Source organism: Haliaeetus leucocephalus, unplaced genomic scaffold (assembly GCF_000737465.1).
Source record: "Haliaeetus leucocephalus isolate CR32 unplaced genomic scaffold, Haliaeetus_leucocephalus-4.0 Scaffold1, whole genome shotgun sequence".
NCBI classification, from domain to species: domain Eukaryota; kingdom Metazoa; phylum Chordata; class Aves; order Accipitriformes; family Accipitridae; genus Haliaeetus; species Haliaeetus leucocephalus.
In genome coordinates, this window is record NW_010972437.1 from 2,990,156 (window position 1) to 3,004,576 (window position 14,421).

At 35.1% G+C, this 14,421-nt stretch overlaps 1 protein-coding gene across 3 annotated transcripts in view; it reads right to left on the reverse strand.

The window, feature by feature from the left end:
- The window catches only part of PGAP1 (post-GPI attachment to proteins 1), a 32,649-nt gene that overhangs the window by 6,635 nt on the left and 11,593 nt on the right, over positions 1–14,421 (reverse strand). For 2 of the 3 annotated variants that reach the window (XM_010564183.1, XM_010564176.1), the window contains exons 10-25: positions 14,180–14,229; positions 12,718–12,769; positions 12,395–12,472; positions 10,915–10,990; positions 10,560–10,633; positions 10,418–10,469; positions 9,630–9,696; positions 8,656–8,764; positions 8,237–8,275; positions 7,064–7,157; positions 6,312–6,402; positions 5,896–6,093; positions 3,678–3,813; positions 2,452–2,502; positions 989–1,212; positions 541–645 (exon numbers count right to left, since the gene is read on the reverse strand). In XM_010564183.1, the coding sequence (XP_010562485.1) occupies positions 541–645; positions 989–1,212; positions 2,452–2,502; positions 3,678–3,813; positions 5,896–6,093; positions 6,312–6,402; positions 7,064–7,157; positions 8,237–8,275; positions 8,656–8,764; positions 9,630–9,696; positions 10,418–10,469; positions 10,560–10,633; positions 10,915–10,990; positions 12,395–12,472; positions 12,718–12,769; positions 14,180–14,229 (1,496 nt within the window). The remainder of the gene's footprint in view (positions 1–540; positions 646–988; positions 1,213–2,451; positions 2,503–3,677; positions 3,814–5,895; positions 6,094–6,311; positions 6,403–7,063; positions 7,158–8,236; positions 8,276–8,655; positions 8,765–9,629; positions 9,697–10,417; positions 10,470–10,559; positions 10,634–10,914; positions 10,991–12,394; positions 12,473–12,717; positions 12,770–14,179; positions 14,230–14,421) is intronic. The other variant, XM_010564191.1, reaches the window with a different exon arrangement.

Here is a 14,421-nt window from a genome sequence, read left to right on the forward strand (position 1 = left end):
ATTATTTATTGTCTTCCATGAGGCACTAATTTTATATCTGAACAAGAAAGGCTCTACCTGTCAGCAAAACCAAGTGCTCAAAACTTCTTAATCTGGTAGAAAGCATGTTACATTTCCACAAGTGTGCCCATGAGGGGAAATTACAAGGACATAACTATAATGGTTTAGAATTCACTTTTCCTTGTAACTTTCTGACAATAATTGCTAAATGTATTAAGATTCTGCAACATTTGGAAGGATACAATGAATTGTGAATGAAAAAGTCACTGTTAAAGAAGTCTTTATGCAACTGATTGTTTAGATAGCAAATACTTCATTTAAGTCCATGCGGTAAATACCAGTGATTTTCTCCACTTAGCTGAACTACAGGTAATTTGCATGCATTTTACCCAGTCTTTAAGATTTAGCCATATGAGTTTATGAATCTCTATGTAGGCTGAACACTTACATGTCTGTGCAGCATAAATTAAGATTTACCACAGAAAGGGAAGTAGTAACGAAGAAGCAGGAAAACAAAAACTGGGGGTTGGGCTACAGTACCTTGATTTCACTTCAGAAGTACTTGAATTCATGAGAATTTCTAAAATGCATACGAGGATAATAGCTGTAGATCTACATGGATCAGGATCAAGTCTAACACTGTACCTGGAAAAAATGGTTTAAAAAGCATGTTACTTCTAAACTAGGCTACCAAATAAAATCCAAGTTGGGAACAAGCATGTGCTGATAACAACACACATACGTGAAATGTATATGGCATCACAGCCTGGCTTTAAATCCTTTCTGAATCATTACTTCCTTCAGCATATCACTGATTCACTTAACACCTACTTATACCATAACGTAAACCAGATTGCATAGAAAAAACAATTATAATTAACAGAAGTCTTTGATACTATAAGGTAGCTAATAATGTAAAGAGTCAAACATACACAATTTTTTCTGTCTTATTCTTTTTGTCCACCTTACTGGCAATTTAAGAAGTTACCTGAGATTTTTTAACCAATAAATTAGAGATGGCAAGTTGAGCAGCACAATCCATGTGAATAAATTGAGAATTGTAACATGCATCTTAAGACTGTTAACAGCTTCAGCAACTGTTGTACTGTTGGAAAGAGACTGTGTTGCTTTTACGGTACTGTCCGTTGAACTCTGGTTTTTGACTGTGTATATACTGGAGTTCTGTGAAGTTTCTTTTGAGCAGTCTGAATCCTGAAAATAAAAGGCAAAAGTCATAAAAACATGCACGGGCTTGTAAGAACCCATGCTGAGGGAGGAGGGAAAAACTGTCACAACAGTACCATACCAGCTCTGATTTAAGAAGAAAATTTGCAATTTCTCTCTCAAAAAGCCATTAAAAGCAAAGTTCAATAGTTCAGTTTTAAAGCATCTAGATTTAACCAGAAATTTCTCTTACACTAGTATTTTATATGACTTTGGAAGAAAAAAATGGAGAGTGGAGATGGTCTGACACCAGTGCAGTGATAAGAAATGGAGTTCCTGGAAGGAGGAAGAACAGAATAAAAGGAGTAATAAAGCACGTGGGTGAAAATCACAGATGATCATTCACAGAAAAAGATACAGGAGGTAATGCAACCAAGAGTACAATATTAGCTGTAGGAATAAATAGCAAAGATAAACTATGAGCTAGCAGATGGTAACTTCCAATGACAGGAAAAAAAAGCACCCCACAAATGAAACAAAACAAAAAAATATTATATGGACATGAAAGAAAAGAAGGAGAGGATTTAAAACTAAATGAACAAAAACCACTCAAACCCAAAGAAAACTGTCAACAACTTTTTCTGACAGACTTTTTAAACTATGTTTGCAAAAAAGAACAGGTAGTTATTATATGCTTGTATCCACACATGCTTACATCTTGGATCCTACACCCTAAAGTAACTGGGAAAAAAAAAAGTTCACAACGCATGAAACCAGACGCTTCTTCACTCCTTTTTAAATGGCTCCCAATTTACTGCCATCTCAGTCCATATCCATCTCATAAATCATATGTCATGTACCGATTAAAAAAAACCCTAAACCTACAAACTACCTATCTGGAAAAAAATATTTACCTGTGGTATAGGCTATTAGCTACAAATTAAATTAATTTCTTTAGATAAGGCATGCATAATCAAATACCAAAATTTAGACAAAAACTATTGTTCTGTATGTATTCAGAGACTACGTTTTCTTCTTCAAGGAACTTCGGACAAGTTCACACTGCAGTGATCTTAAGCAGTGAATGCAAGTGTCACGTGTGATGGAACAGGCTACTCGTGTCCTGGCTTTTCTTTCACATCATGCACACAGTAAGTAAACTACAGCCACCCAGTCATCACAGCACAGCCTAATACTACCAAGGCAAGACAATAACAATTCATAATGCATAGGTTTGCCAAACAATTTTTGGTCACAATTTTCAACAGAAGCAGGAAACAGACCTACCCCATTAAGCATGTTTTGTTCTGCTCTTACATTCACATGTAGCTTTATAACCTGTAAGAGAGACAGTTCAGCTTTTTTGAGTAATGTTTCTTCACACAAAAGCTGTAGTATACAAGAAAAAAAAATTGGGCTAGTTATTTTTTTACCCTTTTTATAGCTAGATAATTCTAGGGCCCCAATGGAGCTGCAATGCAAGAAACTCCCTCTGCCTTTTTTATCAGCAGCATCCAAAACTCTCTCTTAAGGAAGGATTTCCAAGCACAGAGAGAAAACTTACGCTGCTCTGCTTTCTCCCCTGCCACTGTGCTTGACAGAGAATACAGAGTGGAAAATCTGCATATCGCTCACCTCCTCCTCCTGAAGCTCTACTTCACTTTCTGCAGAAACCCATAAACAGGCCACATAGGAAAAGTCCCATGTCAAAGATTTACTGCAGGAGGGAGAGTAATGTCAGCATGGGAATGCCCTTCATAGGGTAACCTTGTCACAGGGAGCTCAATTAGAGATAGATGTGTTCCTCAGGCTGTGCTTTCAGCTGCCACCTACCTACTTCAGACCACCTGTAAGCTGCTCTGCTTTGTGCCCCTACTCCCAGATGCATGCTCCAATGCTTCCCTAGTAGCTAAGTATAGTAGCTGATTTAGCAGCTATATAACCATAGGGTGAATCAGGTAAGTTAGACGCTCTGATGCAAGGAAGACCATGGAAACTGAATGGCAGGAACTAAATATGGATCTTTGTGGCACCAGCCAAGGGATCAGATTAGACATACAGTAAGACTATCCTAATTCTACAATATACCCACCCTCCTTCCTTTTACTCAATAAAGATTTGTGAAAAGTCTTTAAAGATAAAAAGTATTCGACAGAACATTCCAAGTCCTCTCTTTGCTAAGGTTTCTCTTCAAGGGAGTTATTATTCTTTGATTTTATAACATTACCTATCCATAAGTTACAGATCACAATTATATACATTATTGTAGTGGGCATATGGAACTGTACCTTTCTTTGGAAAAAGCATTAGCAAAAGAACAAAATAATTCTAAAGATTACAAGATTGTGAGAGTCTGATTAAGTTCAAAAAAAGACCTATTTCAAGTATGCAAATAATAACATTTAAGTATGAAAAAATAATAATCTGTATTTTTGCTTTTAACTTGGGGTTAATTCAAAGCATACAAAATTTTGAATTCAGTTATAAATTCAAGACGTTTAGCCTTTCAGTACCTTAAACAAGTACTGAAGGTAAATAATGAATACAGCAAATGCACCGCAAGTGGTCCAGCTAACCAAAGCAAGGGATAACACCCCACAGAGTCTTCTGGGTGTAATCAACTTGTTATCTTTCTGAAGTACAGTAGGTCTAAAAAAAGACAAAACTGCTGTTATACTCTTGTAACATCAAACTACAAAATCAAAGAATAATTTTGTTTTGTGAATGACTGAAAAGAATAAATTGCTCCTGAATATTGATTAAAAAAAGTTAGACAAATTTAAGCATATATACCAACTGCTACATACACTACTTTGAAAAAAAAAACCAAACCAAACCAAAACACAAAACACAAAAAAACCCCCAAGCCAAAACGTTCTTATCAAATGAACTAACAAAACAACCTTACACCTTCCAGAATGTAACTAATGTATTATTTTTAATTTGGGGAACGTAAAAGGATACATTGGTGAACATAAAGCATTAGATAATGCTAACTGTAGATCTGCATCAGTCACTAAGTTCTTCTGTTCAGCCCAGGAGAATGAGTATCTTATTATTATTACTGCACAACTGCATCACTTAAGTGACTCCTACTACAAACATTAATGAACTGCAGTGTTCTATGATAGTACAGCAGCATACAACAGTAAGTCTCCAAGAGATTAATTCTGTGACAAACATTCTTCCCAGACAGGAATTTCTGCTTGCTCAGTCTGAGAGAAACAGAAAAGCTTATTTTAAGTTTCTGGATTCCAGCTGATATGACTAAAAGACAAGTACGAACGTGAAACAACAAAGATGAACTGAAAAGGTGTAACAATGAGGGGAACGGTGCAGGGAGGAAGTGCAACAGAACTATGAAAAAGTCTGTACTTCGTGGATATTTATGGGACATTCCAGTATTAAAATAGAGATTGAAAACAGAAAAAGCGTTATTTGGAAAACACAATTTTAAAAGCCTTTGCAACAAATATTGAAAATAACCACAAAAAGAAAGCTAGTTGGCAAGAACAAAGAATTCCACAGACAGCTAGTGACAAATTTTTTACTGCTGGCCATATCAGATCATTTCAGAACACTAAGCAACAGTCAAGTGAATACAATCTACTTCAGAGAGATTTCTAGAATTCCCCCCCCCCCCGCCCCAAGAAATTCAGGACTAGATCAAAACATGTGTAAGGTACTAGAATTTCAAAAGGAACCAGCTGACTTACAGGCAGACACACAAAATCTTATTTTCCTGCCTCTGCCCAAGACATTCTCAGGGTTTGCAAGAAATAGCGAGCTTTAATGAAGAGTAGGAATCAAGATAAACTCTTAAAAATTTAGTAATAGTTTCAAAACTTAGAAGTTTATCACTTCATCACTTAAAACTAATACTGAAACTTCTGAGCATCCACTGTAATTTATAAACAAGACGGCTGAGAAGAAATAGCTGACACAACATCTATTATTTTGTAGAATAAGACCAGAAGTGCTAGTGATGAAAAAAGAGAGAGTTCATTTAGTGGACATTTTCTGAGTAAAAAGCATCCCAACCAACTTTCTGGAGACAGAGAATTGGCTCAAATCTAGCTGAGGACTGTTATCAATGTGAGAACAGTCAAACCATTAAAATAGCTAAGCATGTTATCCAATTTACTAATTTACTCTTTAAAAATCTTTTTATTTTCCTTGCTTCTTTTAAACCCCCTTTCATATTTGAATACTCATCTCTACAAGCAAAAACATTCCAGTTTTCTTAGATCTATAAAATCAATTAGTCTTGTAGGGTGAAATTAACACCCAAGAAGTTTTTGTTTTACAAACCTGTTTGGATTCTTTAATGCAGTTTATCCAATATGAACAATAAGGAATGGATTGCAATGTTTATAGTCCCTTTTCTAAATGTATGTATTTATTTTCTGGGCTGCTGAAAATGGAATAGTTCAGTTGCTTTCTTTTCCCCAACAAGCTTTCCTCAAAAACAAACTGAAAACCTTCGTAACAGCTGGTGAAGGAAACAAGAAAGCCATTTACATTCCCTTTTGGAGATGTGGAATAAGGAATATGAGGCAATCCTCATACTTCTTTAGTACTTAATTTTGACAAACCCAGATGGCTAAAACCATGTATGAACTATACTGCAGAATTTAACCTGCCCAAGCATTCACACTGAAGAACACAGAAAAAAATTGACAGGGTCACAGTCATCTAAAAGAGCATAATCATATAGCATAATTGTTTTACCTAATCAGAGTTAACCATAACAAAGAGAAGAGTCTCAGAGATGTAGAGAAAAATACTCCACTCCAGTAGGCAATGCCTGTCCCAAAAAGAAATAGAATCAGGGACACAAGGGGGAACCACGCATCCTGACTACTCAGTACAGCAGCATCCACCTCTGGTAGTGACAGTGATTCCCATATCTCTCTAAACCAGTTAAACCTGCCAAATACATGAAAGCAGTATTACTTATCATTTCCAATCACCATTACATTAAGATATATATCAACTATACCTCCTACTACAGCTTTTCAAACAAAATCACAGTCAGGTGTTCACAATGACTACAGATAAAATAATATTCTTCCCAACCAATAGTTTTACTGAAACTTCTGTATTGGAAACTGCTTTAAATAAATAAATAAGTTATGCAGACTCACCCCTGCAGAAACACAACAATGCTTATAAGAGGTTCTACTTTGTAGGGTTTAGCTGTCCTAACTAGTTCAAGGGGAAAGTCTGAACATTGGCCTAGAACCAAGAACAGAAAGCATCTATAGTTATTATTTTGTCACGAACTTTAACAAGAAGATCCACAACAAAAAGTAAATTCAGACAAAGGTTTGAAAGTTTACTTTACAAGATAACCATGTCTTGTAACACTACTGTAAGTCAGCATACTTCATCATCAATGCCCTTATTCACTGGATCACTCATATTCAGGTAATATGTCACAAGAGCTTCTAGAGAGATTACAGAGTTTGTTACAAACACCACCTGAATTTAAATAAAAATGTATTTTGTCTGAAGACATGTCTAAAAGTTAGTCTGGAAATCTCATCTTCATGCAAGAAATAAAGTGTTTCGTGCATATTAACAATATATTTTAAACTTTTACATTTCTTTTTAAGCAGACTTCTATTAATTCTAAAATACTGTGCAACACCAATCTTTCACAAAGAAGGGACTGCAGAGTAAAATAATAAGGAAATACTCTGGTACAACACAAGCTTGGAGAACTACCAACAAACAAAAACTGAAAACGAAGAGCATAGATCCAAGTATTTGCACAAGTTCAATGATACTTAGCTTAAAAAAATTTCACAACTAGCTAGTCTTTCAACAGTAAATTGGATAAGTAATTACTGTAAAAACACTTGTGACAGAAAAAAATATTTTTCTAGAAGGCTACCTGTTGACATTAGTGTGCTCAATTGTCCTCCATAAGCAAGAAAAATATTAGAAACAACATAGACAGGAAGAGAGCCAGCATGGAACCTTATTATCTGAAAAACAAGGATATAATATATTTTTAAATATATAAATTAAAACTTATCCTTAAGAAAAATACACACACAAAAATATTATCATGAAGCCAGCATGATTATGTGATTAGAAAATCTTTCTTAAAATTTCAAACAGTTTCTCATTTTGATGCATAAGTATTTGATAACCACCATTAGCAATTCATGTTATATATGGAAAATACTCAGATCTCTCATAAACAGCTAATCAAACATGTTTTGATAAATGACCAAATTATAAACAAATGTGGGCGTTTTTTTCCAGTCAAGGCAAGTATTAAAAGAATAAAGTAGCATGTTAATGGTATTTCAGTAAAAAAAAATTTTAAAAATTAAAAGCAAAAGGCCACTTTCCAAGCAAAACCTGCATATAGTTATATATGCTTTTGGGCAAAGAATTTTTGGAAGCAATTTCATGTATGTTTTAATTGGCTTTCACTATCCCAAGTCATGATTAATATATAAAATAGCATATAAATTTTCTAAAATGATAACAAACTGAAAAATCCTTGATATAAATGCATACACTAAAATAGAGAAACTTGCCAGTAATATTCCAGCATTATACCTAGATGCTTGCAAATTAATTGCTTTTTAGAATCAGGAAACTGCAAATGGCTAGTCTATTTTTACTGATACCAATGTCGAAATGTATTCTTCATTGATAACCAAAGAAAATTTATTGAAGAGCATATGGATCTACTTAGACTTTTTTCCTAACTTTTAGTTGATGCCAAATGTATTTTAAAGTTTTAACACTACTGACTCATCAGGCAAGAAAGTCAAAGTGACCTACAGTGTCATCCTTTTACAGATATTTGGCTAACCACAAAGCCAAATGCTCAACATTTACATTAGCTCTTTAGAGCTAGAGTGCTTTTCTACTCATCTGAAAACTGAGGCCTGACGTTTATCCAGATGAGATGCCTTGCCAAGTGACAAGATTTTAAATGATCATTGAATAGTGTTCCTCTTGGCATCAAGAAGGGAAGGGAGGAAGGGAAAACTTCTATAGATGCTACTGAAGTAAAAAACAATCTATTACTAGAAGGTTTTCTTACTTGCCCAAGAACCTGTAAAACTGACGTCTTCAGAATTACCTTCATAAAAAAAAAAAGGAATATTTTATTATTTTCTACAATGGCAAGCATAAGGACAAAATACTTTTATTTTTAAGAAGCCAACTTAGGTATTAGAATACAGCAATCCCATAACTAAAATCTACAACAGCTTACTACTGACTTTTCAAGAACAAATGCATTGAAGTTTTTGTTAGAAATGAGAGCCCAACTTTCAATATTACTCCAGCTGTTGCAAAATACTTGTAACATGTACTACATTTACAAAAAGGCCAAACAGCCCACCTTTAGATTTGCTTAGTATTTATTTTGATTAATTAGCTACATGTTTTAAAAGACTGAATTTTGCAAAAATTATACAGCAACGCAAAGTAGCTATAAAATAAATTTGTATTACTCACTTCATACTGACAGTCTGAGGAAGAGTAAATATTTAACTCTGGAACCCTGCTGTCATTTTGAGGCTGAGCAATATGCAGTTTTGCAGAAATCTCCGTAAAAGACGGAACTCTGAAACAGCAACTTAATTGGTAATTGTTGTCCTTATAACCAAAAAAAGCCAAACATGCCTTCATCTTCAACAAGTGCACGTAAAGCATATCTAATACACCGTCATCACAAGCTATAAACGAAATGTTATAATGAACTTATTTATGCTATCACAAAGAACCACGTAACATTCTCAGTCCACTGTCCTCTGAACTATCAAGGGGCATGGTGCTAATGAAAAACAGTCAAGTTTAGCATTAATGTACACAGCACCTCACAGAACATGTAAATATGCTGAGTGACAAGAATGGGAAGGACAGATTCTTAAGAATACAATTCAGTTTCCTGCAAATATCACATTGTTAGAAAACACAGTGCAGGGAAAATAGGGAGGTATCCGTAAGGCCTCTAAAATAGACAAGGAAGACAGTTTTCCAACCATCCAAAATAAAGCCTGGTTATTTAACTGCAATTCATGAGCGACACATATTTCAAGCCATATCATTTGATTTTGTTAGGACTGTGCTGCTGTAGCAACTTAGGGCTGCTGTGTGATCCAAACCCTGGCTTACAGGACGAAGCCAGCATCCAGAGCAGCCTCTATTTCCCACTCATGAGGAGGTCAAGGATTATGCTGAGATTTCAGACCAGCAAATCTGACCCCCTTTTTGAGAAAATTAATAAGAACTATTAAACAATTAGTAGATACTCTTATTCTGAGGAAAAGTCAAAACAACTTTGTCAACAAGGGCAGAAAGGTAAATGAGGAAAAGATGTAGAAAGCAAACACTTAAGACTGGAGAAGTTGTCTCATATCAGAAATATTACCACAACAGGATACAAACATTCTTCATATCAAGAAGTTGTAATTGTTAAAAGTCCTTACTTTGCTACAATTATTGAGTCTTCATGTGACCAGGGTACATGAAGTCTGTAAACACTAGGTTTTCTTTCTGAAATGGAAGAGAATTAAAAAATATAAAATTAGTTAAGAACAAGATGTGGCAACTGTCTCCAAAAACTAAAAGGTAAGTAAAACAAAGGTGGCATATAGATCATTATACAGAATCACTGGGCTTGCAGTTACATTGCAGTTGACATTGCAATGCAGATCAGGGCAGTTAGCATTGAACAAAAATGACATTTTTTAACTCACACTGTTACAGAACAAGACAGTGAGACATCAGTATTTAAAGGCAGGACAGCTATGGGAAAACTTCTGGTTTTCAATACAGAGCTGTAACCTCAAGCTCATAAACCCATCACTTTTGTTTACCAAAAAAAAAAAGTCCTTCAGCATCCCATTTTCTTTAAGCTTATGTAGCTCAATATTCACATTTGAGTCCCATAATTAGCAAATAAAAATCCTAGCCAAATGTGCTATTCTTGAGAAACACTTTCAACTTTCAGCAGGATTCTGCTGAAAGTTCAACTTCCCTTTGCTGGGATGTAAGAAAAACAAACATATGAGGACTAATTCCACATTTTCTTTGAGCTATCCTTCTTAACAAAAAGTGTAAAGTGAGAGATACTAGTAGAGACATTTGAGCAGATTATAACAGTACTGCTTAAACCCCATTGTACGAGAGTACTTTTGTTTCCACCAGCTTCAGTCTTGAGAATTTTCAACAAGCTTTGTTTTATAAATTTATTCTTTAGAAGACTTATATTTACCTTTGAGTGACTGGCAGTGGCTCTCTATATAAATTTTGAAAGCTTGATATATCTAGAACATTAAAAAGAGAAAGAAAAAAAAATCACTTACATTCTCCAAACAGTGGTTACATTAGCTTAAAATATTAAGTAGTATTCTTACTCGGTTAAAGTGCTGGAGCTGTACATTGTAAAGTAAGCCAGTTGAATTTAATAGAATTTTGCTTGAAGAAAGCCCTGTAAATGATGTATTATTTTATGTATTAGATAAAATTATTTAAGAACTCACTACATCTTCAGATATTTTTTTTCCAGGATACTTATGTGCTTCTATATCTGTTAGTCAAAACCCCCACATTTCTTATTTCTTTCTTTGTTACTAACAAAAGCAGTATTAACTTTAGTAAAAACAAACCCCAGAAAACCTCCTGACCATTGGAATTTTTAGGCAAATTTATTATCCAAATCTTAGTAATATTAGTTTTCCATTTTTTCCAAAAGTAATATACTATACTTACCAAATGAAAAAAGATGTGTTACAGGAAGCTGTACTGTTCTGGAATCCTGTTTGAAGAATTCACAGCCCAAAGTATACTGCAATTCAGGAAATTAAACACAGATCTAAACCAAGCACAAGACTATAAAGCCTTTGCACTTGTCAAATTCTATTCACAGACTTGGGCAGACTCCAGGACACAAATACTGAAAAGCCACCTCTCCACACTCCACTGATAGGAACTGGCAGGTAGTTTGTTCCTATACCCAGCAGTACAAGTTTGGAAAGCTTAAGCATGACTTCCAGGTTACTCTAGCTCTCACCCATTTGCAACAGCCTCCAAAAGGCTATTCAAACAGCTGAGAATGACTACAAACCACTTCGCATCCCTCCTTCTCAGGTACATCTTTTTGGGGGGGGCGGGGAGGGTGTCACAAAGGAGAGTGACTTGTCCAAACTCTGAATACAATTTCCTAAGCAAAGCAAGAACCTTTAGTTTGTCTCCTGAAGTTTAATCATGCAAAAGCAAAGCAACGTATCCAGCAGGTATGAGTTGTACCATCTCTAATAAGTATTTAGTTCACTTGAAAATTATTTTCCATCTCATTGTAAATCCAGCATTTGTTTACTTTTTAAAAGCAGTTTCCAAGATTTAACACTAGACTGCAACTTAGCAAGTTACATTTCACAAGTGATCTCTCTTCTATCTTTGCTTATCTAGAATGTTGTCTATTACTAATTTAACTGCAAGATGTCTCTGTCACAACTATCTGAAGATATACACATAGATGAACATTACAATCACTTCAGCTGTGAATAATTTCTTGGATCATGGATTATTATACCACAGACACATTCAAGCTCAGCATTCTGCCATTTTCAGGACTAACTAGAAAGGCCTGCCAGACCCAGCAGGGTAATACACAAAGTCTGCTTAGATTCACTGCAAACGTTCCTCTTACTGGGATCCTGAGAGGCCTTGATGCAAAGACATCCAACTCATCTGAGATTCAGAACTATCAAACTCTGCAAAACTCAGTCTACCACATCATGTGCAGTCTCAGAGCTTGCAGAGATATCTGTACCATGCTCCCCAGAATCCATATGTGGTGTCTTCAATTATCTACGGCATTCTCCACTACCCTGGATAAGAGAACTGGCTGTTCAAAAAGATAAATATTCAGGAATGCAATCAGAATATTAAGAAAAACAAGGAAGAACAACACTAGAATCTCCAACAAGAGCTCTAAGAACTGGTTTGAGAACTGTTGCTTTGTATGTTTCAAGTACTATTCAAGCCTTGTGTTTGGTATTTTATCAAATGAAAATGTTTCTGAGTTTACAGAATATAACAAAGTTACCTTCAAACCACACTGGAGCGTAGGTCTATGGTTTCTCAAAGTAACTTAGCACCTATTTAATACAGTTCCTTTTCCTTATGTCGTAGCATCTGAAAGCTGTGAACACACTAAGCAAGCAATTTCCGCTTTTTTTTTTTTTACCTTATTGCCAACTGTGGGTGGTACCTGAATGACAATGTGGGACAAAGAAGTATAGTCCTGAAGTTTCAGTATTACAACCTTAAAAAAAAAAAAGAAAGAAAAAAAAGGGGAAAAAAAAGAAAAAGAAAGAAAGAAAAATAAAAGCTATTACTGAACACACGACTTCGTTTGCCCCTTGCCAGTTCCCAGATGTCCACCTCTTGTACCCCTTTCTTGGGAATACAACTGCACATTCCAATGCTGTAAACAGAACAGATCCTTCTCCCATGACATGCAACTACCCCACAAAGCACCTCTCCCTCCAAGTTATGTACAGTACTTACCTTGGTGGTTGGAAGTAACTCAGCTCTCCAGGATAAATCAGTAGCTTCCAGGCTGTAAAAATTCATGCACATTAAAGGATGAGCATATTAATTATGCAGACACTACATTATGACAGTGGATTAATATACCACCTTTTCTCTCTCTCTAAATGGATTCACATGATTTTAAACTGAGAACAAATTTGGGTCTACTGCAGTTAGCTACCATAGTAATTTATCAAACTATAATAATTTCAGGTATTGCAAATCTTGTTTTTGCAAAAACAAGTTAAGCAAAGCACTAACTCTGTCATACACAAAACATTCAGCAGTTGTTAGCCATACAACTTCAGACACAATGAAAACTCTTATTGAGCTAAAACAGCACTGGCATTGAATTAACACAGTTTTATTAGCATTTTTTAAATGTCAAAAGTACCAATTTTTCCTATAGGAATATCTAAAACATACCATATAAAACAAAAAATTGTTAGCTGCTGCAAAGTTTGCAGCAGTTATAAAATGGTGTGTACCTATATTAAGTTAACACACTGAACTGCAACACATTCATTCAGTCATTTTAAGTTATGATTTTTAGAATACCAGGATACTTCTGTTTCTTTAAATAGTGTTACATGACCTCAGGACACAGTCCACAGCAAAACCACTATTACTGGACGACATTTTAGGTAGCTGTCCTGAACTAGGCTAACCTGCACTTGATGCTGATCAAAGGTTATACGAAGGAGTAACAGCCAACTTCTCCTTGGATTAGGAAAAATAATAATGACATCTGGCTATCAGCTAGAGGCAAGACTCTGTGGCTATACACCTCAGCACAGATCCCAGAAGAGATAAATACTATGCTAGCCCAATCCCACCTGGAAGCTTCCCCTAATCTGAAGGGTAGATTGAATTTACTTTGAGTTTACTTTGCAAATGTGAGCTAAGCCAGTGTTTTAAATCCATTTTGTAACGATTGTAATGACCCGATTCAAATATTCACTAAATCACCCACATTTCTAAATATTTTTCATATGACAATAGTGATTTTGGAAAAAAAAAAAAAAAAAAAAAAAAAAAGAGATGCTTCATTCCACTCTTCTGAAGGCTCTGAGTGACACTTGATGTCTTCTGTCATAGGATGCTAAAGAGATGCTACAAAACACACAATTTAGGAATCCAGCACAGCATGTAGTGTCCACAAGAGAGCAACAAGAGCAACTTTCCACTGCTAGGAAGGTCAAAAATATGGCTTAAAGAAGTTCACCTATTTTAATCTGTATTCATGCAGTAATTTTGAGAAAACCTATTCTTTCCTGTTTTCTTGGTTATACAGGAAGCATGAATTATTCACAGTAAGAATTTTACTTTTCTTCCCAATCTCTTCCTTCCTAAAGAGGAGGATATTTTATATGCTTTAATTTCAAATATAGTCTCAAAAGATCCATCTGAATAAAGAACAGGAACTGTTTATACTCACCACGTTGATGAATTACTGTTCATACAGCCATAAATCCAGCTACTTGTGTCCTGTAAAGTCAATACCATAAAATAGTACATTACCTATGTGTGATTGTACTTATAAATATATTAAAAATAGCAATTCTTTATTCCAAACAATGCAGGAGTTAATGCTGATAAAGTTCTCCAAAATTTCTACATGCTAACTGTTTCAGCGCACCAGATATCAGCAACTAAAAATCCTCTGATAGCAGAGCCTTG